General features: G+C 40.0%; 3 protein-coding genes across 6 annotated transcripts in view; 1 reads left to right on the forward strand and 2 right to left on the reverse strand.

The window, feature by feature from the left end:
• Positions 1-151: 151 nt before the first annotated feature.
• The window catches only part of aadat (aminoadipate aminotransferase), a 175,074-nt gene continuing 149,529 nt past the window's right edge, over positions 152-25,696 (reverse strand). The window contains exons 1-14 of one of the 3 annotated variants that reach the window (XM_062444584.1): positions 9,468-9,546; positions 8,456-8,527; positions 6,820-6,988; positions 5,646-5,778; positions 5,238-5,312; positions 4,953-5,162; positions 4,652-4,717; positions 4,356-4,438; positions 3,642-3,738; positions 2,787-2,848; positions 2,597-2,661; positions 2,022-2,128; positions 444-545; positions 152-357 (exon numbers count right to left, since the gene is read on the reverse strand). In XM_062444584.1, coding sequence (XP_062300568.1) covers positions 316-357; positions 444-545; positions 2,022-2,128; positions 2,597-2,661; positions 2,787-2,848; positions 3,642-3,738; positions 4,356-4,438; positions 4,652-4,717; positions 4,953-5,162; positions 5,238-5,312; positions 5,646-5,778; positions 6,820-6,988; positions 8,456-8,522 — 1,278 coding nt within the window. In that variant the 5' untranslated portion in view covers positions 8,523-8,527; positions 9,468-9,546 and the 3' untranslated portion in view covers positions 152-315. Of the gene's footprint in view, positions 358-443; positions 546-2,021; positions 2,129-2,596; positions 2,662-2,786; positions 2,849-3,641; positions 3,739-4,355; positions 4,439-4,651; positions 4,718-4,952; positions 5,163-5,237; positions 5,313-5,645; positions 5,779-6,819; positions 6,989-8,455; positions 8,530-9,117; positions 9,204-9,467; positions 9,547-25,696 lie in introns of those variants that run through there. The other 2 variants (XM_062444586.1, XM_062444585.1) reach the window with 2 other exon arrangements.
• ino80b (INO80 complex subunit B) lies at positions 9,636-14,305 on the forward strand. Of its 2 annotated transcripts, none has more exons than XM_062444596.1 (6): positions 9,636-9,910; positions 10,436-10,584; positions 11,194-11,374; positions 11,482-11,630; positions 12,987-13,159; positions 13,255-14,305. In XM_062444596.1, the coding sequence occupies exons 2-6, from the start codon at positions 10,545-10,547 to the stop codon at positions 13,717-13,719; spliced, it is 1,008 nt and encodes a 335-aa protein (XP_062300580.1). In that variant the 5' UTR covers positions 9,636-9,910; positions 10,436-10,544; the 3' UTR covers positions 13,720-14,305. The 2 variants fall into 2 exon arrangements, with proteins under 2 accessions (XP_062300580.1, XP_062300581.1); XM_062444597.1 differs by having other exon boundaries at positions 13,023-13,159; positions 13,255-14,304.
• Positions 14,699-25,306, reverse strand: intu (inturned planar cell polarity protein). Its single transcript, XM_062444570.1, has 14 exons — positions 25,234-25,306; positions 23,805-23,923; positions 22,263-22,352; positions 21,579-21,656; positions 21,079-21,262; positions 20,660-20,713; positions 19,942-20,004; positions 19,367-19,585; positions 18,636-18,728; positions 18,099-18,530; positions 17,580-17,677; positions 17,289-17,478; positions 16,108-16,250; positions 14,699-14,919 (listed from the first exon to the last, which is right to left on the reverse strand). The coding sequence occupies exons 2-14, from the start codon at positions 23,897-23,899 to the stop codon at positions 14,808-14,810; spliced, it is 1,851 nt and encodes a 616-aa protein (XP_062300554.1). The 5' UTR covers positions 23,900-23,923; positions 25,234-25,306; the 3' UTR covers positions 14,699-14,807.

Here is a 25,696-nt window from a genome sequence, read left to right on the forward strand (position 1 = left end):
AGCAAAAATATCTGTACTGTAAATGTAAAAACTCAAAAGACAGATTGATAAAAAGTTATTTATTTTTTTTGTACATGTAAAGCATTCAGACATCCTCATCGTACAGTACATTGATAGAGCAACCAATGACCTGGTTACTGATTAAAACGTAGTGTTCTTCTTCCTAAAAGTAATTAGGTAATTATTTGCTCTAGAAGGCTTTTCATAATGCTAAATAGCTTGACTATAGCGCAAATGTAAGTTCACATATAGTCTGAGGTAACACTAAATCAATCCTTCATCAATAAATACAAAAAAAAATACAAATAAATCTCATCACAAAGCATCTTTGATAAGTAAAGAGAGTCTTCTGAAAGCCTGTTGAAAGAAATAAGAGAAATGATGCGTCAGTAATGGGCTGAGTGTGTGTTTTTTTGTGTGTGTGTGTGTGTTTGTCCTTTTACCTCATCAATCTGCTCTGGTGTGGAGAGAGAAAAGGCCGCTCTGACGTAGGGACAGGGGTCACTACTGTTGATCATGAACACGCCTCCAGGAACCAGCAGCACCTTTAAGCACGTACACACACGACTCTTGTTACTGACAGACAATTGTTATCATCCTGTGATTTTCGTCCAGTTTTTACACAAATTATATTTTTATACATCCAGGATTACACTAAGAAAGCAAATTTGAATGAATCCTCTTTGTCTTTATCAGCAGTTGTTTGTGTTACATGATAATAAGCTGCATGTCGTGTGGCTTGAATTAATGTAAAGCCAGACAGGGGCTGATGCCGATACCGATATATCAGCCGATCTTATATATACAGAACATATTCATAAACACTTTTTTCCCCCAAATATGGTTAACAAACACTTGTGACAAAGATATGTAATGGATATTTTACAGTTTAAGAATAAACTTAAAAAAATAAAAATGTGTGCTCTTAAACAGTAAACTTCACTGGGAGTTTAATATATTAAACTTAAACCCGGCAAAAAGTATTATATATACATATAATGTGGCCTACATAACTTTAAAAAAAAAAGAGGCACAAATCAGACGGTATAAACACTGATACAGATACATCTGTGATAGGCCAATATCGGTCGAAACTATCTGTTGACTGAAATATCGGTCGGGCTATACTTAAAACAACACAAATTAAACTAAAAACAGTCCTGCACACATTGTTGTTTTTATTTTTCAGTTTTTGTAAAGGTTGAAAAAATGTGATATAATATGTTAATTAGTGAGCTTAAGAGGTGGTGGTAGTAAATTGTTTTTATCCTAGGACAGGGCCAGGCTAACTTTCCCCCTGTGTTTCCGTTCTTTACGCTTCATATTTAACAGATATAATAGTAGTGTTATTCTTCTTATATAACTCTGCAAGAAAGAGAATTGTTTTCCATAAAGTCAAATTACTCATTTAACATTTTCAGAAAATACTGCTCTGATGATGAAAGATAAAGTGTGAACAAAGATTTTCTTTGTGAATTCATATCAGATCAGATCCAAGGCGCTGTTTAATTTCTCTCCTGTGAGCACAGACGTCAAAATCTGCCGATTTGGAGGTTTTTTAAATATCCAGATTTTAGAGGAGAAAAGCAGACTGTGCAGAGATCTTGGAAAAAGCCTGACTGTACCCACTCACATTGTACCCCTTACACCACGGCTCATCAGCTATTTTCCAGCAGGGATTTACAGACGCTGTGTGTGTTTGTGTGTGTGTGTTTGTGTGTGTGTGTTTGTGTGTGTGGAAGGAAAAACACTCAGTTGTTAAACCCACTCATGGTGCACACAATGGGCGCTTTACAAGCATCATCCTACTCTCTATTCAGGCATAAAAACCTGCCTCGCCCCTGGTGCAAAACATCTCATAAAACACAGAGACACCGACAGGAAAATGATGCACCCTAATGCATTCTGGGTACCTGCTATGAGCACAATGACCTGAAGTAGATGCAGTTAAATCACAAAAGAGAATAAATGTGTGAGTTTAGGATGTTAAACTGAGAGATGACAGCATTTATATACTGTACCTCTTTCTCCAACGCCTTCTCCATAATGAGCTGCTGAGTGTCGGCTACGCCATTCAGTTTCATCCACAGGAACATGCCTGCTGATGGAGAGTGCCACTCTGCTAAATCTACACACACACACACACACACACACACACACACACACACACACACACACACACACACACACACACACACACACACACACACACACACACACACACACACACACACACACACACACACACACACACACACACACACACACACACACACACACACAAATAAAAAGAAAACCCTATGCTGTAAAAACACCATATACTCATTTCTTATAGGTGGACTTTTCCTAATGTGACACACAGTGTACAAAAATGGAAATAGAACAGAAGAATTAACAACATTTATAATGACTGATGGGGAATTTATTACTGTGGATTGGTGTAGGGACTAATTAAGAGACAGAATATGAACAGTATGTGAGGGTGAAAGGGAATATTTAGCCTAAAAATGGGCAATTTGCTTGATTGACAGGCCTAATGAGCCTATCATGTTCAACCATTGTGAGCTCCAGTCTTTTTTTCTGTGTTGTCACGAACCTTTGAGCCACTTGTCTGCAGAGCTGATCATTGCATCTCGTTGCTTCCTGTAAAACTCAATCACCCTGCCAGAGGAAAGAAAACAGTGTCGTCTATTTAACATTGTAACTCTTTCCTCAACCAGTCAAACCAGTACTGCAGAATACATGTGGATGTGCACAGCAGCAGCATTGGTGAAAAAATGACGTACCCGTCTATGTGCTGCAGAAAGCCATCTTGGCCCCAGCTGTGCAACAACTGAGAGACCATGAGCTAAAGGGAAAGCGGAGACGGGAAAGAGTCTCAGGTTGGCACAAATTCAAATTCACAGATTTAAATACGATAAAATGATCCGAGAGAGATAATCCACCTGCAGTGCAGCGAGAGCATCACACACCCTCATTCTTTCACCACAGAGCCTTTACATTTTCAATTTGGCCTGTCCGTGTTTCACGTTTGTCATCACGTGAAAGTAAATGAACGTGTGTTTCACATCTTTCTGAGTAGTTACCAACATTTTTAGTCATTCTAGTTAAATGGAAAAAGGCAGAGGTGGTGATTAAATCAAGAAGAGGATGGCAGCAGGTCTAATTAATCTCCTCTCCTCTTTTTCTCTTATTAAAAACCTCCTCTGTAGCCGCCGCTAATCCTGAAACACGTTGTCTCATTTGGAGTTTATTTGACAACGGCTGACTGCACACACACAATCTGGTGTATTTGAGGAACGGGAGTAGACACGTTATGTGATGACTCTGCTTAAAAATATGCTTCATCATTCACACACACTCTGTCTGCATGGAGAGAGTGTAAAAGAAGCTGCTGTGTGCCTACTGCTGCAGCTTTTGTACTTTTAGATGCCAATTAGATGGAGGAAGACACACAGAATGAAAAGAAAAAGGAAGTTAAATTCAGCTTTTTTAACACTAACTTCTTCCAATAGACGCAGTGGACAGTTTCTACTTTTATAAGAGAATTGCATGCGAGTAAACCAGCCATGCAAATAGTCGATTAGGCAGCATGATGGTGAAAAGGTTGAAGGGTGCGGCCATGTAAAAACAGGACTCACCTGTGTGAAGGTGCTAGTGTGCATTGTGGAGGCCTGGATGTGCAGCACCACCCTGTCCACAAGTGGTTTGGGTCCGGTCACGAAACCTAACCTCAACCTGAAAACAAGACGACACACAGACGAAGCGATTAAAGATGTAATTATTACACCGTTAATTTAACTTTAATCTGACTCTAAGCATTCCTGTTGTGCAACTTTTGTGTTCATGTTGCTTAAAATGCGACTTAACAGATAAAAGATCTGACACAACTGATTCTTATTGGTTGTGTTGAATAAAAGGAGATTTTTTCTTGAATCTTAAATCTGGAAAAATCTGTGCAGGATTTTGTAGTTTAGTGATGATGCTGAGTGTTTTTAGAGTGAGTAAGGTCTTAACAAGTCTTCAAAACCTCCTATAAAGCTGCAAAAGAGCAAAGTCTGGATCAGTTTTCCCACTAGAAAAAAAAACCAAAATAAATATCCTGTCCTGCTGCTCAGTGAATACAGCAAATAAAGGTGCTCCCAAAAGGACGTCAATGCTCACACGCAGTAACATTACCCAAGCAAATTAACTACATGTCAGACAGGGATACACACCCTGTTAACACATCTGGTTCTGACTTGTTACGGGAAACAAAAAACACTGTTGCAGAGTAAACAGTAGAGCTTTATGTGCACGAGGATTAAAGAAAAGCACACGCACACACACACACACACACAGATTCAGACGCTCACCCTGAAGACAGGATCTTAGAGAAGGAATCTGTCCTGATGATTCGTCCGTCAACGTCCATGGAGAGAAATGTGGGAGCCCACGGCTGTCAAATTAATGAAACATAAACATGAATCACTGTAGACTGTGCCTGAAATTAATGCTAATTTTTAAAAAAAAGTGCTAAAATCAGATTATTAAGTAACAACAAAGCAATTCATTTAAGTATTTTTACCCTTAAAATGCCACAAAACAGTGTGGCTAAACCTTCTTTAAAGTGTTAACTTTAAAACATCAAACCTTTAATTTTAGGTCGTACCTTGTCAAACTGCAGGAAATAGTACGGGTCGTCCTCGATGATGAGCATGTCGTACTGCCTGGCCAGCTATTTAAAAAAAGACCGCAGGACGTTAATAGCAAACGACAGACTCAATCTGTTGGGAAATCAGCTTCACAACAAGCTCTAATTAGACCAGTCAACACTTTACTGGCTGCTTTACATAAATCTGACTGACAGAGACGCGAAAGTGATTCATCAAATATAACCGTCTGCTGTGTGTCGTCTGACTGTGAGCTGAAGAACAGGTAAATATATATTTGTTCTGTGCAGGTAAACAAACCTCGTACACTTCCTTCTTCCTCTGAGTCGTCATGGAGGCACCGGTGGGGTTTCCTCCGTTGGGGATGGTGTAGAGGACCTTTGGAGCGCTGCTGTCTGGCTTGTGGATCTCTGAGGGGTTCCATCGAGACAAAACCTGCTTCAGGGCCGCAGGTATCATGCCGTGCTGATCGCTGGGAACGTTGATCAAGTTACAACCGAGCGGCTGGAGCTGCAGACGAAAGCGGGAACGTTAGAAGGTCGTAGAAGGTTTAATAAGTGTCTGATATAAAGAAAGCGCTCTTACTGCCGCTAGTGTTCCTGAATATGTGGGTGCATCCAGCAGAACGTTGTCTCCAGGGTTCACCAGCATCTCAAACACCTAAAAATCAAACAGTGAACATAAAGAAAATCAATATAAAACAAACAGTAGAGGTAATGTTTTAGGAATAAAAACAAAAAAATCACACATTAAAAGCAGAAATCTACTATATTTATGAAAATGAGAGTTTTAATTTTATCTTAATACTTGAGTTAAAAGGGTTTATAATGCCAATTGTTGTCATCAATTAATACAATTATATATAATGATTTAAAAATGTTCAGAAAACAAAAATAAATGATACTAATGATCCTTTGCTGCTACACCTGACTCTCAAACAAACAGCGTGAGGGTAAATAAAACAGCGGCGTGGCAGCTTGTCGTGTCGTGTACCTTGCAGAGCCCCTCCTGGCTCCCTGTGGTCACACACATGTCCATCTGGCCGTTCTCGGGGCTGTAGGCGGCGGTCGGCGGGTTGTGGAGGCTCTTCTGCAGATTCTTCATCCACGTCAGCAGCTCGGGGATGCTACACAGGGAGAAGAGGCATTTTAATATAAAGATAGTACATTTCTGAGTCATTTAGTGGTAGTTATCACAGCTGAAAAGATTTTAAAAAAAAACCTCTAATACTTCATTAAGAGAATATCCTTGTAAAACGACTCCTATCTGTTATCTCTGATTACTTAACACACTCAAAGTCAACAAGTCAGCGGGTGAAGTATGTGAAGTGTTTAAAGAGGAGGTCATAAAGAGATAACAGCAGCAGTAGAGTGATAACCTCCACGCTCGGCAGCGCAGATGTTTCATTGATTATGTCTCGACTCACAAGCTTCAACTTTAAAAAAAAAAGGTGTTTAATATCAAGACTTTTCAACTTTTTTTACTATAAATACCACAGACTTTAATTTTCATAACTACAAACAGCTTTAGTCAGCTTTTAGAGATACGACACCGCTCTCATATGACTCAGCTGTGTTTCAAGTAGCTTTTTTATTCATTACTTATTGTTATATTTTAAAGGTTAGGCACATAGTTAAATCTGAACCAGGCAGCTCTATTTGTTAGAAACCCTGGAAAGTTTTCACTGCACACAATAAATCATCACTGTAATTTGTCATGTTGACTCTCTGGATCTGGAGACCTGTTTAAAGCAGGGGGGTCAAATTTATTTTAGTTTAAGGTCCACAGTAAAACTATTGCATAATATCCTATAATAATACATAACATATATTATAACTTTCCTATAACAAACCATCTAGTTACAGAACAGACGAACAGCCTGTGATGCCTCAAGAAAAAATATTAGGTGTTAAATCCTGAGCAGTTGCCAGTTTCAGTCATTGAGGTGTTTGTGTCTGAACCTGGAACAGTTTTATTTTATTTATGCTCATCACGGAAAAAGCTTGTTCACATCTTAGCAAAAAGCTCTGACATTAATGAGATATATTCACTGAATGGACTAAAAACTGTACACAATAAGACCTGTCTACTGTGTCTCTAAAGAGAGGTTAGGAAGATAAATCCTGACTGGTTCTATAAATCGTTGATCTGTGTCTCGACCTCTCACCCATTGGAGGCGGAGTACTGCAGTGCCCTCTTCATCATCGCCTCGTCGAAGGTGACCGTCTGTCCGTTCTTCACCTGGATGGAAGCTGACTGGAAGGGGAAGGTGTTGGGGTTCGGTGCTCCTCCTGCCAGAGAGATGAGGGACGGAGGCGACCGCTGCTGCAGCTCGGCTTCATGCGGGTGGAGAGTGACAGGTGAAGGTGAGGACTGTGTATCATGAACTATCATCAGCAAATATGAACTCAAGATTTTTAGGAACTTTGGTCCAATAAAAGGTCAATTCATTAATTAATGTTATTTTCTCCACAATGCAGTGAACATATTTTGCAGAGATTTTTGGACCAATACTATATTTTTGAGGCCAATGCTGATATAAATATTTTAAAGCAATGTAACATGAACATTTTTGTTGAGGATCCCTCAAATTTGGATATCAAAGAATTGTGACCAAGATGAATACTGCGCAGTATAACTGAAAAAGCTATTTGAAAGTACTTTCTGACGGGCAATCTATATAATACTGACACTGTTTCTCAATGTTGGCATACATATACAGTACTTGACATTTCTATCCCACAGTTTCTTGTTACTTATTGGCCAAGATTTGTGCTGATATCAGTTTATCTGTGACAAGCTAAAATCAAATCAGACTAAATAATGTCTATTTGCAACATTTAGGTTAAATTTGGTTGTAAAATGTACATATTTTATACACTTATTTGTTCTTGTGTAACACATAAACCTTCTTTCTGAGGCATTTCGGTGACTGTTTCTAATTATGATAGGTTTAATATAAGTGATAGAAAAATACTGCTGAAACTGATTTTTTTTGTGCCAAGTTAGCTACACATACATGTCTTAATGTTATAATATGTTTTACTTTGCAACTAAATTTAGCCCAGTTTTTAAACAAAGTCTTAAATCATTATGCTGCTTTGCCCTTTTTGGATTGCAGACAAAAAGGGCAAAGCAGACCCAAAACTCCAGTTTTACTGTCTATCAGCTGTCTGCTAATTAAATTGAACATTTTGGGTCCTGCTTTAATAATTGATTTTGTGGCCCTTTCTTAAAGATCCTTTTAATAACTTTATTTAAACAGATACTAAGGATTTGGTTGTAAAATGTACGTTTTATACATTTATTTGTTGTTGTGTAATACATAAACCTTCCTGAAGCATTTCAATGACTGTATCTCTGAGTATGATAGCTTTAATAGAGGAGATATAAAAAAACACTGCTAAAGCTGGGGGGGTTTTTTGTACCAAGTTAACTATACATAAATGCCTTAATGTCAAATTTGGCCCAGTTTTTAACCAAAGCATATTTTCCCATAAAACTTCATAAATCATGACCGGATTACCACAAAAAGGGCAAAGCAGACCTAAACCCCAGTCTTACTATCAACTGTTTGCTTATTCAGTTTAATGTTTTTAAATACATTTATCTTTATAAAGGTGGTACTAAGGAAATGTCAATATTGCATTGTAATGGGGAGAAGGGAACCACAAATTTGATGAACTGTAAAGTCACTTCTTCATTAAAAAAAAAAAAGAAGAAACAACAGGTATGAGCACATTCACATGAAACCATCTTGTGCAGCTTGTAATGAAAAGCAGACGAGCAACAGAGATACTCACTCAGCATCCTGATAGCAGAGGGCTTCCTGGCTGCACTGACAGCCGTCAGAAACCGAGCGTAATTCATGATTCCTGCACAATTAATAAAAGTCAGACATGTCAGATTTCCTCATTAGAGCCACATGGTTTTGTTTGTTTTATTTTGCTTCCACCTGTTGATGGGAGTCTAAGCTTCAACTTTTAAAAAAAGGGTGTTTAATATTAAGACTTTCCAATTTTTTTTTTTACTATAAATACCACAGACTTTAACTTTCATAACTGCAAACAGCTTTAGTCAGCTTTTTCACGATGTAATTTATTGGACAGACGGTGTCAGGGTTCTCACACATTTTTACCAATGAATTTTCAAAACTTTTCCATTCCATAATATTTTTACACAATTTCCATGACTTTGAATTTAAGCAGTTTAACGAAATGTTTTAACAGCGTAGATGTCATTTCCTGTATTCTGGTGTTTTGACACTACATTTTGCAATTACATCCAGAGGAAGCGTTTGGCCTCAGATCACAAATTAAAAGATATTTAAAAGCTAAATATAGAACTTGATGATTTGTATATTCATATTAAATGAATCTACTGATTTTTGACATGTTAAAAGTGGGGGTACCAAGTTCATACAGCCTGTCTTATATCGTAATTCAAAACTTTTCCAAACATTCACCTCATCCCAAACCATTTCCAGGCCTGGAAAACAGTTTTCCTAATCATGTAACTTTTCCAGGAATTTCATGACCGTGGGAACCCTGCTTTAAAAACAACGTTACACTACTTATATTCACAGTCGAGTTTACACGGCGGAAACCACTACTGTAAACCAGTCCGGCACTGTAACATCAGTTTAAAGTTATAAATATACCAAATATATCGACATTTATCTGGTTTAAAGTGTAAAAAAACGATGTTTAATGACACTAAAATGAACCGTTGAACACAAACGTTAAACGGCTGCATTTTTTAAAAATTAACGGACGGCCGTTCGAGTCTCTCGGCCACGTTAGGTGTGTAACTGACCTTGCGTGTGTAGGCTCGCTCGCTCGATCACTCCGCGGGGGCTTCTGGGTAATGTATTCCTTGATTGTACAGAGATCAACGGTGGTCTGCGGGCGGTGTCCAGTCACCTGAACTACATTACCCATGTTGTAAATGTAAACACAAACACAGTTATAGTTTTAGTGTTATGTTTATACGAGTCAACTCCGGTTAACTTTAGATATTCTTCATGTTTAAATGTTAATATTAGCTGTGAGATAAAAGTTGACAGTTAAATACTTACCAATGTGAGGCCGTACGTGTTGGTTTAGTTTATTTTTCTGCCCGCTAGAGAGCAGTAATTCGTATCTTTGAGAGGAAAAATGACCGGAAAACGACGAAGTGAATGAACATCCGTGTTGTTAGCTTAGGTTAGCTCATGTGTGCTAACTACGCATGATACTCTGCAGCTTCACTTTAATCAGGTAAACACTGTCTAACATGTTTAAGGTGTGCAGGCTGTTTCTTGCTTCTAATCATTTAAGTATTTTTCTACAATTTGCTTTTTAATGCATGTTAACAAATACGAGTGATCTCCAGGTTAACATAGTGCAATTTAATCTTATACAATGTACTCACTTACATTTTAAGATATTTCTTTATTAGTCCCACAATGGGGAGATATGCATTGTTACAGCAGCAAAGTGAAAAGAAAAATAGAATAAAATAGCAGCAATACGAAAAGAATAAAGAACAATACATAATAAGTACAAAAACTATAAGAACAATAATAGTAAAAATATGTAATAAAGATAATCGTGACATTATTTACAGGAGTGAGAGGAAGGACCTGCGATATCGCTCCTTCACACACTTAGGAATTTTGGGTAGTACATATTGAAAGAAGAGTATTAATGCTTACTATATTGCCACGTAACTCAACTGTTTTCCCTTTTCCTTCAGTGCCAGTGCCAGTGCTGACAGGTGTGATTATTTCTCTCTTTTTGCAGCATTTCAGAGGTTTCATGTTATAGTTTATAGATGATCTGAAGGGTTTCTGCCGCCATGTAGAGCTGCAGACTGTCCTGTCCTGGTGTTTATATCCCTGTTATCGTTTCAATGGGGAAAAGGAAAGAAATGATACACCCCAGGTTTCTCGGTGAGTATGATTGTCATTGAAAGTGTTTTTTTTTGGAGCATAGGCTGTGCTGAAATGTACACGTGTTATAGGTTAAGTAGATAGTAATCCAATCATAGTCTAGCTTCCCAGAGCCCAAAGATGACACGTCCCAGTCCGAAACCTAAAAGTATTCAGTTTACAATGATAAAGACAAAGAAAAAAACAACAAATCACAACATTTGAGAGGCTGGAAACAAAGAATGATCTTAATCTATTTTACTATGTTTGCTTTAAAAGTGACTGAAACAGGATTATTTTTCTGTCAGTAATCAAATAATCATATCAGCTCTACATTTTTATAACAATGCAGATCTGAAACATGTTAATATGAACAGATATTCTCGTCTTAGACCAGGCAAAAGTTGTTTTATTCTTAGAATAATAATTCTTCTTTTATTAAGTTAAATGTATTTTAAGCACCACATTTGATAAAGATCCCAAAAAAATCTAAATATCAGCAGTTAAATAATTAGATCAATATTGAGTTTGGCTTCTTTAAAAGTTTATTGATGATTCATTCATTGGTGAACATATTTAACACCTTCAGTACATTCACATGTCTGTCTCTTTTCTTCTTGTCCTCCGCAGGTGAGGGCAGCTCTGCTCTCCACAGCGTCCACAAGCGGAAACACAAAAAGCACAAGAAGCACAAGAAGAAACACCACAGCTTCACCGAGGCCCCGGAGCCCGAGCCCGTTGTGGTCCCTCGGCCGCCCCCGCAGCTCCGACTCAAGATCAAACTGGGAGGACAGACGCTGGGGACCAAGAGGTAAGGAGGGCGCGTTGGAGGAGGTTTTAGGATCAAGTTTCGGTGTCTGTGCTCGTTGGTCAGTTAGAGAGCTGCTTCCTGTCTGTGTATGTGTGTGTCTCCGTCAGTGTTCCCACCTTCACCGTGCACCCCGGGGTGGCTCGCCCTCCCTCACCGCTGATGATCATCGATAACAACGATGACGATGACGACGATGATGACGACGACGACGATGACGAGCCCTCTGTGCCTCTGGAGCAGTATCGGGCCTGGCTGGGTACGTTACGAGTAGATCCTGATGTGAGAGTGTTTTCATCATCCGGGGTTTAATGATGTCATAAGTCAGGATGTCAGGATTACCAATGATTTAATTTTCAGAGAGAACACATCGTACAGTGCTGCGTCAGACATGTTTAATAAATGGCTTATAACACTGTAATGTAGTTAGAAGCAGTTGTTACATTTTAAACATGGTACAGTATATTATATGTAGTATATTCATAGTATTTCAACTGTATTTTAATATATTTTCATTCATTCTTTCTAATCCAGCCTCCGTGTGTTGGTGTCCACAGGATGAGTTGTGTTATTGATAAATATGTTAAAGGCTTCAACTAACAAATGTTTTCGTAATTGATTAACCTGTCAATTATTTTCTCCATTGATCTATTTGTGTTTTTGTCCATAAAATGTCAGAAAATGGTGAAAAATGTCGATCACTGTTACCCAAAGCCGAAGGTAACGTTTGCCATCCAGCAGTCAACAATCCAAATATATTTAATTTAATACCAATGAATGAAGATTATGTATATGTATTGTTTTCGATTCATTTGAGAGGCTGGAAACAGAGAATTCAGCATTTTCTTAACAAAATGGCTAAAAATGATCAATCGATTATCAAAATATCGGGCAATTTATTTTCTGTTGATCTATTAATTGACTAATTGTTGCATCTCTAAATACATTAATAAACACTTACATCAGCTAACAACTACATTACGGTGAGTAGTAAACCATTTAACAAATATTTGTATAAAGTTTACCATTATAAATAGAGGGACTTAGACTTAACCCCTGCCATAAAAATAAAAGCTTGACTTGAACTTCGCTGCTTTACACAAGAGTCTGTTAAGCAAATAATTTCCTTTACTCACTTTTTTCCCCCAGATGTTGATTTGAGGGCTCCGAAATAAACTTTGCGTCATTGTAACAAAAAAAGTTGTGAACCATTGCGCCGTGGAAATTAAAACCAGTTGATCACCAGAAAAGTAACAACACCACATCCAAAAATGTGAAAGTGTAAAGTATACAAATATATACTAATTGAATTCATAGTTATGGAGTTAAACTTGTTAACACACTGATCCTCGGGTGCTTTTTAAAATGTCTGTTAAAGGATTTCAGACATCTGATAAAAGCTGAATAAAAGTTTAAATCCTGAACAGTCATCATTTAATTTAATTTATTTATTTATTTAATTCACATCAGTAACGTTTGATTTTTCGACAGCAGCGTGACTCCAGTCTAACTCCACATTAATAGTTTATTAGTAGTTTTCGTATCGTAATCGAGACACTTTTCTGGCCCCGGCTGGACGATGAGTGAGTCTCATATGCTGTCCGTTCTGCGTCAGATGAAGACAGTAACCTGGCCACATCTCCTCTACCAGACATGGACTCGGACTCCATGATGGGCGGCCCCGTGGACGAGGAGGAGCGCTGGCTGGACGCTCTGGAGAAAGGAGAGCTGGACGACAACGGAGAGCTGAAGAAGGAGGTCGACGAGTCTCTGCTGACAGCCCGACAGGTGGAGATGACGCAGAAAGACAACTATAAATGTGATGTTTCTGATCAAAAATGGTTAAATAAAGTTTAATTTTGTGTGGTTGTGTCCGTCTTCAGAAAGCGCTGCTACACAAGCAGCAGATCCAGCCCCTCCTGGAGCTCCCCATGGGCTACAAGGAGAAGGAGATGACGGCAGAGATGATGCAGAAGCGGGAGGAGCGAGCGCGGAAGAGACGCCTGCAGGCCGCCAAGAAGGCCGAGGACAGCAAGAACCAGACGATAGAGAGACTGACAAAAACCAGCAAGGCCAAGATCAAGAGCATGAAGGAAAAGAAGTCCAGGCAGAGTCAGTGTCCCATGGTCCGCTACAGCGACTCGGTCCAGGGGGTCTCCATCTCCTTCCCCGCAGGAGTCACCGCTCCGGCCTCAGCGCCTCCCTGTCCTCAACCTCCGGCTCCTGCCAGCTGCGGAGTCAGCGGGTGCACAAACCTGAAGAGGTACTCCTGCTCTAAGACCGGGGTCCCTCTCTGTAGCCTCGAGTGCTACAAGAGGAACCTGCTGCTGGTCCAGAGTGTCGCATGAACGGAGACGGCACGGACGCTCCGAAAAAATGTAGAAAGTGGACGAAGATGATGAAGAGTAGACTGACGTGAGGAGAATAATTTAAGATTTACACCTTAAATATGAATCTTTTCAGGACTCTGAGGTGTGACGTGGATTTTAGAGACTCAGCTGTTTGTTTTTGTTGCAACTCGTCTCATTAATTATGTTTTTTTTTTCTCTGCAGTGAAAATTATGAACATCGTAAAGTGTCTCAAACACACAATATTTATAATTTCTAGAGTTTGTTGAAGACATGATATTAATATTTTTGTACCACTATTGAGACGGTAACAGCTCAGATTATTTTTCATTTTGTTAATAATGTAAAAAATAATAATAATAATGCTTTAGAACTGACAAGCATTAACGAGAATGTTTTGATTTGAAAGAATAAAAGAAACAATCTTTTTTTTTTTTAATCTCACACAATGTTCATTTTTTATAACAAGTGACGTCGTCGTATAAAACTGTACAAACACACTTAAATTAACAGATGAAATGTTTTTTCATCGCTGTCGTCATGGAGATGCTTCTTCTTGTTTTTTTTTTTTAAATGGGTCCAGCTTCATAAACTTTGCAGCTTCTCCTATCAGAAGTTTACACCGAGGAGTCTGAGGTATTCACTGATTGGCTTTTTTTTATAAACGCACACACACACACACACACACATATAAACCCTAAACACACACACATCTCCGGAGAACCCAGAGGCAGTTTCTAGCTGTGGAAGGAGTTGTTCTGATGAGCAACAAGGCACAAAAAACACAACAAAAAACAAAGCGACCGTGTTTGAACTCAAAGGTCAGCACTCGGCCTGTGATTTGCTTATCAGCGCTGAAAGGCCGCGGTCACGCTCCGCCGTTATCTGCACAAAACCATCTGTGAAAACGGAGGCACGTTGTACGATTTAAGACTCGATCCCACACAAACTGGGGGGGGGGGGACAAAACAAAAAAAATAATTTCACTCTTTCAACCAGCTCCAGAGTCCGAGCTGTTTTTTGTATTTCCTGAGAATGAAACTGAGACGCTTCACGAGTTCAGTAAAACGTCTGCGTCTGCGTGACGTCACAAAGCCAAACCGAAGGAGAGTCTGAAGGCCATCTCCACGGGAACCTCGGCCACCGAGTCGTGGAAACACACGTAGAACTCTTGAGGGACAGGCTCGAGCAACATCCGTCTGAAAGATAGAAAAAAAAAAAAAACATTTCAAAAGTGAGGAAAAGGCTTGAAAGTAGCAGGAAAACTTTAAATAGAGATAAAAAGTAGACGCACTGGTCTGTTACTTAAGTTGTTTTATACTACGAGTGTTGCTAGAGCTTTGCCTTTTTTTGGATTTTAATAGAAGATATTTATTTGTTTTTTTTGTATTTTTTTGGACATTTGTTAAATAGCTGCACAATATGACTCGGGATGTGATCTTAAAGGGGTTAAAAAGGCATTTTCGTGTCATCTTGACTTAAAAAAAAAAGTTAATTTTAGTCAAGAAGATAAAATGTGTATGAAACACAAGATTGTAACACTATATTGGTGAGATGAAATCATTGGTGATTGGTGAAAACATTTAAAAACGTAAAAGAAGTTTTGAAAATTGTAGTTTTTCTAGCTGTTCAATTCCTTATTTCTTCCTCTAGGAACCAGCTACAGAGCAAGGCTCACCATCGCTCTCTCATAATCCCTTTGATTTAATTATTCGGGGTTTATAGTTTTATTATAATAAGTGATCATTTATCAGCCTGTAGTCTGGATCCAGTGTTTAAACCCACAGAGGAGCGTCTCCTTCATACTGACTGAGTGTTTTTTATTACAGCAGTTCTGCATCACCACTAAAAAATGGTCGTAAATCTTCACCGTTATATATCCTCGACTTTCGGTTATACGTCCAATTTCCTGACAGTGATCGCTCCCTTGGAGACGATTCGCTCCGACCGAAATAAAACAGAGAGCTCAATGGCTCGCATTCCTCGTCTCTGGAGCCGCGGGTCTCTCCGCTGGTGTCAAACTAGATTTTATACCAGACCTGTTTTTGCTGAGACTGCGCCGTCAATCAACTGTCTCCTAAATCAATCGAGACGTTTAAAGGTGAGCGGAGCCAATTGTTAGAGAATGAGTCGTTTTTAAAGCAAAACAAGCCAAAAATGTGATGGTTTGAGCTTCCTAAATGTAGAATAAATATCTGAACATTTTTGATTGTTAGACAAATTGAGCAATTACCAGACATCATGTGACCTCTGAAAAACTAATATATTTTAACATTTTATAGTGTAAACTGTTAATCGGCCAATCAGTAAAATAATCAGTGGGTTTATTTATAATGAAAATAATCGTTAACTGCATAAAAAAAAAGATTTTCACTGGGTTTTCGTACCCAATGACCCAGTACGTCATGGTGGGAGCGGGTTTCCTCTGGTCGGTCCAGTTCTCAGGTTTACACTGGAACAGAACCCCGTGTTCCTTCACCGGTCCGAGACCCCAACCGCCACCCTGAGGCCTGTCTGCAGTCCGACGGCCCTGCAGGAGAGAAGAGCGTTAACGCAGAAGAACAGAGCTCCTCAGAGAAGAAGTAGTAGAGAGTAAAACCACTAAAATAAGAAACACAAGCAGCAGCCAAAATAAAAACGCTTGTGGTTTTTCAACATAAAGCTGCCTGAGGTAATAAAGGTTTTATGTAACGTCTGAACAGAAGGAGCAACAATCCTTCATCTGAGCAACAGTTTCCTCCCTCACTGTCAAATACATTATGTTTAGTATCAGATTAGAATAAAACCGGTTTCTAACTTTAACTTGACTGTTCACTCGAGGGCATTTTCCAAAACTGGGGGAAATTTCCACCTTAAATGCTTCACATTAGGGAGATTTAACTCTTTAAATGTCCTATTCTTACCTCAGATTACATTTTGTAGCTTAAACTATTCTCTGAACTATATTATAGAGTTAAGGGAATAGCTCCAGGGTGGAAGTTGAACCATCTGACGCAGCGTTTCCAGCCAGTCGTCCTGCATTCAGCACTGATGTAAACGTTGGCTGAATATTAATATACGTCGCTATGAATGGCTGCGCAAATTTCCTGTGTTATAAGTGCTAGATTTGCATGAATGTAGCTGCTGAACTGACAGTTTGTCATTCTTATTTTCTCTTGCATGTATTGGTCTCAGTATGTTCTTTTTTCTTGGTTTTGTCCCCTCATCCTTTTCATTCCTTTTCTTTATGTCGTCCTTGGTCTACACTTGTTTTATCTTTTTTATCAGCTTGTCAATCAACTGTGAAGCACTTTGAACAACATTAACCTGCATGAAAGGTGCTTTATAAATAAAGTATTGATTGATTGATCCTTTTTGGAAAGATTGGATCTAAAACCAAAGAAAGTTACTATCTGGAAAGTTTCTATCTGATCGGATGTAAAAGATGAGGGATCAGATAAATGCTACAAAGGCTCAGTTTGACTTCTGTATGACTTTATGTTTAGAAACCCTCGATTTACCGAGATCAGTGTGAAGTGTAGTTTTGATGTGAGCTGCGGTCTGAGGTGTTTTGAGTTTTAAGTCTCACCCTGGCTGGAAGACTCTGCTGAAACGCGGCTCGTATGGAGAGGCAGCAGTGGTGGAAGTTGCGGATGAGCTGCGGGTGAATGGAGCCACTGAGCTGAGCCACCTCTCTGTGCGTCGGAGCGATGAAGATCCCCTGCACGGTCTCCATCAGGACGTAGTGGAACAAGGTGTTCTCGGCTCCTGAGGTCAGTCTGTAACACAAACACACACACACAGAGCTGCAGGTCAATAAGAGGGTTCATGGTTTTACAATGAATGTGTAGCTATGATGAGGTTATTTGTGATCACTCACTTCAGAGTGTTGTACATCTCCTCCGTCTCCTTCTCCGTCAGAGTCTTCTTCAGGGTGCCCAAGTAGAACGGGTTTGGGTGTTTCATCCTGGACGTCATCTGATGTAAAAACATGCAGCTTTATCTCTTTTATATCAGTTTACTTTTGTTTTGTCCTTTTAAAAAAATCTATCGTCCAATAAAACCTGCTTATAGATTAGATTTGGGATTTATTTAATATCAAAAATATCTGCTCACAAAGGAAACTTTATAAAACTATAAAACATGTAATCCTCCATCAAGGATATACAGTTTATTTGGACAATTTTGGGATAAATGTGACATTTTTTCACTAAAGTAAGCACAGATTGATGAGAAAATGCCCGATCTTGTAGTGAGAAATAATTCCTCGAGCTGCACCTGAGTCTGGATTTGCACTAAAAAAACTCATCCTTTATTTTTTGGGGCTGATTTTCCATCAAATCCCAATAAAATCTGTTCAGAGTATTTGAGAAACACGATCAAACATGACTTCTTTCACCTTAAAGAGGCCTCCGCTGCCTCCGCTCCCATCAGACCCTCCCGACCCCAGAGAGTCCCGTCGCCCCCCCAGCTTCCTCGCTGAGTCCGGGGTGGAATGTGGACTCAGGCCAGGAGCCACTGACGAACCGGACCCTGACCCCGCGTCCATCTGTCCTTCGCTCCCGCTGTCCGACAGACTCCTCTGGGGGCTGGATCTCCGAGCCTTTTCCCCGAACAGGCTGCGGCCCCTGGCCCCCGACGAGGAGCCTTTGACGGCCCCGGCTAGCTTGCTGAGGACGGGGGAGGACGAGGCCAGGCTGTCCAGGCGGTCGCGGGCCGCGGAGGACGGGAGGAACCAGTCGGCGCAGGAGAGACAGGGAGCAGCGGGGGCATTCAGACGCTCCTCAATACCCGCCTCCAACACCTCCAGCTGCAGCAGGGTCGCCTTCACCTGAGGTCAGAAATACACACGTTAAAGGACACATGAAGAAGAAACTTAAACTCAGACTTTTCACTGCGCTTCATTTTTTATTGATGTAAATTCAACGAGGTTCACCTGATCTACGTAAACACAATCCGGTCCTGGAGAACCCGAAGCTGGTGACGCACATCCACCTGCTTCTAACAGCACACACTGCATGAAGTGTCTCTGAGGTGGAGAGACAAAAAAATACAAGCAGAGAAATATGTCATTAGTGCTAAAAAAAATATTACTGTAAAAAAGAGATGAAGATATGAAGATTTAGCTTAAAGGACAAGTTCACTATTTTCCAAGTGTGTCAACAGTCAGGTGCCCATATGAACTGAAAGAGGTTTTCCTCACTGTAATCATTCCTCCTGTTCATACTAACTACTAAGATCCCCTTTCAATGTCATTTCATTTAAAAGTAGATCTGAAGCTTATATGAGGCTTCAGCAGTCTGAGTTAGTCACATCAAGTGGATATCTGCCACATTTACAGCTTTTTGAGCATCAAACTCCCTCTTTGTGTGTCCCTGTTGAGCTGTGGTGGAAGAATAGTGGACACCTGACTGTTGTTTTAAGACAGGCTTGAAAAATTGTGAACTGGTCCTTTAATGTTAATGGTAAGAGAGAGTTGAGAGGATAATACAGGGAAACTTGTTTTTTGGTTTGTTTATGCTCAAACTGACCAATTACAAGCCACTTAAGACTTGTAAACAAGTTATAAGGACTAAGAAGTAGTTTGTTAATGGACAGATGTTGCATCCAAAGTGCCTGAAACTTTAGTATGATGTATTACTCAGAGGTGTTGATTCATCTCCTCACCAGCCCCACTATGAGGAGGAAGTGTCGCCCTTGTGGCTGACTGAAGCCTGGCGCCGTGCTGCTGCTGCTGTTGGCTCTCTGCTGGGGAAACACCTCCCTCCAGATGACCAGCTGACCCACCCGCTGCTCCGAGGCCAGCGGCAGCAGGCAGTAGTGCTGGCAGTACAGGCACACGTCCAGCAGGTCCTCTTTAGGAAGGTGGTTGGCGATCAGGTACGACTAAGAGGAGAAAGAGTGAGGAGTGTTTAACGAGGTTTGGAGCCCAGCAGACATTTTTTTTAGAGCTGAATGAATTTAGTACAGGAAGTCTTTTTGGTAATTACATGTATTTTCTATTTATGTGAGATTTATTTTGGGTTTTTCGTAACAAAGGGCACAACACAGTCTGCTGCTTCTCTCTTTTCTTCGCAGTTAATATTTTAACAGGGATTAGCTGCCGATCTGTCACTAAAGCATTCAGTCAGAGAACAGGCTCGTCTGGTTAATCTGTGAGAGGTCGTCTTCTGTTCACAATCACTGCTACTCACAGATGTGTGTTTGTGTCTGTGCTTGTGTGCTTTGACTGTGACACAAACCTTATAGAACAGACAGGAGCCGAGAATGACATAAAGACGCCTCAGGCCGAAAAAGTCCTCAGACTGCGAGACAAAACAAAGACAAAGGTTAAAAAGAAGGTGAGATAATAGAAGAACCAGATGTAACAGGAGGGGAAAGTGTTGACAATCTGACAGCTAGAGGCAGCAGGACAGATTTATTCAATTATGTTATCAAGTAACTAATTCATAAAGTGATTTTTAGTTCACAGATTTTTAAAAACTTTGCCAACTGATTGCACTCACACAGAGCAGGTTAGGTATTATTTAAATAGCTAAATGGAGCTCAGTGATTCCTGTATCAGTAATCTTAGTCTCACATTTTGTCTCAGCTTGTGTACAAAGGACATCAATGACCCACAGAGATTTGTTCCTCATTAAAAATACAAACACATATCAATGAAGACGCCTCTAAAAATAGGCTAACCTTCTCCTCCCCTCTGCTAAAGTCAAAAGACAGACAGCGTCTCAGCTACAGTGCACATCTGTCCATCTAATAAGCAGCAGGACAAGAGGATATAACACAAGAACCACAGATACTTATTATGTTGATTTCTTAACTTATTCGTTGAAATAAGTGGTGCTATATTGTAAAGACAAAGTGGGGACATTCTTTGCACACATGAAATCATTTTTTTAGTAGTAAAGTATGATCTGTGAAAATTATGTAAAACATCCGTCCTTTAAAAGTGTGTCTCACCATTTCTCCAAAATCAGAAGACTCAAAATCAGAGAGAACAGTATCCACCTCCACCTGCGGGGAAAAGAAACCAAATATGAGCTTTTTAACACTCATTACTCAACGTTTTTATATTTATCTATATTACATGTACTGGTATCTAGATTCTTTGTTCCTGCAATGATTCAATATCTTCATAGAGATCATTACCTTTTAATCCCTCAGGCGTCTAAATGGTAAATTATGTCTTTTTTATCAGGGGGAACACTAGAGGGCGCCAGAGCTGCATTAATATGGCAACAATTCAACTACAAATTAGGAACAGAAACACTATTTTTTCCTATATTTATGATTGAAAACACATAACTCCACACACACACACACACACACACACACACACACACACACACACACACACACACACACACACTGAAGTCCACCTTGATTTCTGGAGGCAACGTGAGCCATCGGACCGCCGGCAGTCCGTCGAGGAAAAGCGTCCCTGAGACGTCGGGGGGCGGGGCTGAGAAACCATCCCTGAGGCGAGACGGCTGGATGAGCTGCTGGAAGAACAGGCAGAAGAAGTGGTCCAGCCTGGGAGCGTGATCCGCTTTACAGAACGTGCTGCGGACAAACACGACGAAAGATGACAAACGAGCGTCGTTATAGCACACTCGAGTCATAAATGAAACAAGAAGAATGTTTATATTTTAGGAAGAAAGCGGGATGGAAAGATATTTGAGGGTAAAGAGGAGGGACAATGAAAACTTTGTGTAAAATCAGCTGGGAATAACCTTTTTTTGGAGCACGCTATTTTCATTTCAGTATATTTTAGATTAAGCATTAAAAATGAAATGACATCCAGAAAGGGGAAAATTGCAACCTGGGATCACTGCTTCTCTCTCAGCGGGGGCCACAGGAGAGCTACAACCGAACCAACCTGTCTAAGGAGCCGTACATCACTTTTAATGTCCGCACTACGTCTCCCACCACCGTCTGCAGATACAGCAAAGGAACCCTGGAGGGGAAAAAACAGGGGGAAAGTGTCAAAAACCCAGAGTTGGATCAACTTCAACTTCAGCAGATCTACTGCTTATCAAATATTTAAAAGGCCATGAGGGAAAACACTTAATAAATAATTGTGGGTGTCCCTTTAAAATCAATGCATGAACTTTTTTTTTTAAGCATGAATGATTATTTCTGGGCCGTTATGATGACTGATTGGTTGTTAAGAATGAAAAAAAAATTGGCTAATATGACTCATTTCAAGAACCCATTTTATTACAACCCTGAGCTACTTAAAGAGGTACTTATGCTGCCAGCTAAAAAGGACAAAAAGAAGCACATGTGCACACTGAAACTGAGAGAAAAAAAAACCCAAAAAATGGATGGTCCCATTTTCAATTATTTTTACAGATCGTGCTCTTAAATGTCGAGCGAAACGTCATGCACGGAAAATTTATTACCACACCAGTGCCATGATTAAAAAAAAATGAAACTCTGAATATCTGCTGTCTGTCAGATCTTATACCTGCCATCTAATATCTACACACAGACTCTCAGTGTAATACTGTATGTAGCATGTTTGTGTTTGTGTGTGTGTTTGAAGGTGCGTCCGTTTCACCTCTCAGCAGGAAGACCAATGACCAGCAGGTTGTTGCTTTCCTTCCAGTAGCCCACATGTACCAGATGTTTCCCGAGCAGGAGAGACGAACTGAAGGAGGGGAAGAAAAAGAAGAAGAAGAAGAGAGGAGAAGGTGTGTGAAAAACATTAAAAACAGATCCGACACAATTGTTACATTCTTAAAGTGAAGTGAAGTCTCCGAAAACCAACATTTTCTCACAGCTCAAACTAAACTAAACTCTGAACTTTGTTGATTTTAAAAACATCCAAACACTGAACTGGCAGAGACGTCTGGAACTTGGAGGAGCAACAACAAAAACAGTTTGAACTACATCTTTGGTAACGTTGGTTTAAACTGCATCCTCTGGGTTCAATTTGATAGAAAAATAAGAAATTGGGTGGGGTTTTTTTTCTTAAAGAAGAAGTAGACACAGGACTTATCATCATGTGTCATTTATTTTGATGTTTAATTACAAGCTAATATAAATAAGTCGAAGGCTGATGCTGTTTCAATTTGCCTTTACACGCCATCTTTATTTGTGCCACTGGGATCAATTTGATAGAAAATTAGAAAGAGGCCTGAGACTTTTTTTTCCAACAACAAAGAGAATAAGTAAAAAGCAGGTGTGGAGGTTACTCACGGTATGATTATTACCTTTCAGGAATAAACTAAACTGAACTAAAGACCTGAATAATCCTTTTCATGATGGAAAAATGAAGGGAAAAGTGGGAACGTGGTCTTGATTTCTGAGCAACACCTGCACTGACTATCACTGGTATGAAATACAACTAACAATGAGCTATTATATAATTGTACTGAGGTAAAGGAGCTTCTCTCTAAGTGAAAGTGAATTAGATTTCATTTCCAGTGGACAGTTTAAACTCATGAAGATGCAGTTGGGAGCAAAACATCCTGCCGGTTAAATTGTTAAATAAAAAAATGTGGGTTGCATTTTATTTCACGGTAACTTAATGGTGATTAAAAATGCTTCCTGGAGTACTTCTGCAAAAATCATTCAGAGTTGCATTGCCATTTTTTTCCTGGCCAGCAGGTAATTAGACTAGTTGTGGTCTTCAGTCTGTTAACTTTATACTCTTTAATACTGTGACGAAATCTTCTCAGCTTTGTTAGTTTAACTGCGGCGACTAATGACTTCATTTGTCATTTTGAAAAATCAGACTATTATATACACCTCTTTTTTGTGTTTATATTTTTAAAGTGACATTAAAGCATTGTGACGTGTTAAAAGGGGGTGACTGTAGCTCAGGAGGTAAAGCAGGTCGTCCACTAATTAGAAGACCAGCGATTCGATCCCTGGCTCTTCCAGTCCGCATGTCCAAGTGTCCTTAGGGAAGATATTGAACCCTGAATGCTGTGCCATCGCTTTGTGAATGAGCGTTAGAAACTCCGCCTGGTTGGCCCCCTTGCACCACAGCCTCTGCCATCAGTGTGTGAATGTTGGCGTGAAGCGCTTTGAATGGTTGGAAGACTTTATTAAATCCAGCTCATTCATTTTGCTCCAAACCCAAAATCTTAGCTACCTGATGATCTGCCCTCCTGTGACGTTCTCCAGCATGTCACACAGAGTGAGGAAGATTCCCCTCACTCCTTTCAGCTGGCTGGATGCTTCACACATCGGGTACTGGTACAAGATCTCCTCCTGCACACACACACACACACAAACAAAGACAGTAATTTGGAATATCTGCCATGAAAATTATATACCCAGCAGAAAAAAAAGATCTCTGGTTAACCTATCAACAGAGTCATAAAAATGTGGGATTTGTTGGCTAGCTCCACCAAAATACCAAAATATATGTCTCCTCTGGATTATGGAATGAATGGATGAACCGCTGCTTCGTTGTTCTCTCACCTCAACAATGGCAGTTTGGTTTTCTGTTTTACAGTCCAAAACAAAAAAGAGGAAGGTCACAATGTACATTATTCACTAACTAAAGCACAGAGGAACTCATCTACTCTTTGGCGGAAAACTGGCTGTGCATTTTAAAGAAAACAGTTTGCAACAAAACCATATCATTATTACTTTGGTATTTATCCATGGATGAAAAAAAAAACATTGATTCCTGCAATCTGAAAATCTGCAGGACCAGATGTTACAGAAAAAAAAAACACTTAGCACACAAACCACAAAGAAGAAAAGAAAGAAGGAGAGAGAGAGAGAGAGAGAGAGAGAGAGAGAGAGAGAGAGAGAGAGAGAGAGAGAGAGAGAGAGAGAGAGAGAGAGAGAGAGAGAGAGAGAGAGAGACTCTGGGTGAATGCAGCATATTGTTTGTGATGTTAGTATTCCTGTCGGCATGCTCGCAACTGTGAAGGATAAGAGGCGAGCTTCTGAGAGGATCAGAGGACGTAGAGCTGGGTGAGAGGGGGATAAAAAAAACAACCTTGAATGAATGAACGGGCCTTTGTAGCCATGGCAACCAGAACAAAAGACACAAGCGAACCGCCTGAGGAAGATATTCACCTTGGGGTCAAAACCAGCCCGCTAAAAAGTCTGGGAGTGCCTGCTGAAGACCAACAAACACAGTGAAAAAAACACTTGAGTTATGTCTTCTCTGTACACACACTAAAACTCAAAAAATACAACCGCTGAACCTCTCCGGTTTCTGCTACCCTACAATCAACTGACTAAAAAATCAAAGTCAAGAGTTTTCGCGGGTTTTCTTGCACGGCACTGTCATTTAGAAAATCAAACCGCTCGACTGGCTCGTGTGGCTCCAGACAAACCCCGAACTCTCTACTCTCCACTTTCGCCTTTTAGGTTGACATTAAAAAAAAAAAAAATCTGGCTTGCAGATACACAAAAAGGAACTGCAGTACGACCGTAAAGCAAACATAAACCAGCCCGATAGTCGTCCGCAGAGGAAAATGTGATTACAGTGTAGAAGGTGTCGGTCAGCAAATGAGTCTCTCAGTAAGTAAACAAGCTGGGATTAACACGTCGATACAAACCTGCCATTTTCTTTATAGGCGGCCGTGCTACGGTCAGAAAAGGGCGAATAAAGTTCAAAAGAGAGGATAAAAGTTCACGATGTTAAAAACTGTTTGATGGGGGGGGGGGGGGGGGGGGGGGGGGGGCAGAGCGTCTCTACTTTGGTTTCTCTCTGTTTTCGGTGATTTGCAGCCACAGGCGTTGGAAGCCGTCCAGAGCGGTAGTCCTCTCAGAAGAGTCTGACTCATATCAGAGAAATTCAAAGAGAGCGTCACGCTCCTGGGCTCAGGATTTCCAACAGGACTGAGGTCATGTTTTATCACTCGATGATGATTAAATGCCTCCGATCAGTAGAGTTAAATGTGATACGTTACAGGTTTTAATGCGGCTGCTGAGAGTCGTGGATGCTTCCTTTATAAAGGGAAGTAAATATATGTGATCATCCAGGTTTTGGATATCAATAACGACCTTTATGTTCTGTTT

Source organism: Scomber scombrus, chromosome 23 (assembly GCF_963691925.1).
Source record: "Scomber scombrus chromosome 23, fScoSco1.1, whole genome shotgun sequence".
In the NCBI taxonomy this organism is placed as follows: domain Eukaryota; kingdom Metazoa; phylum Chordata; class Actinopteri; order Scombriformes; family Scombridae; genus Scomber; species Scomber scombrus.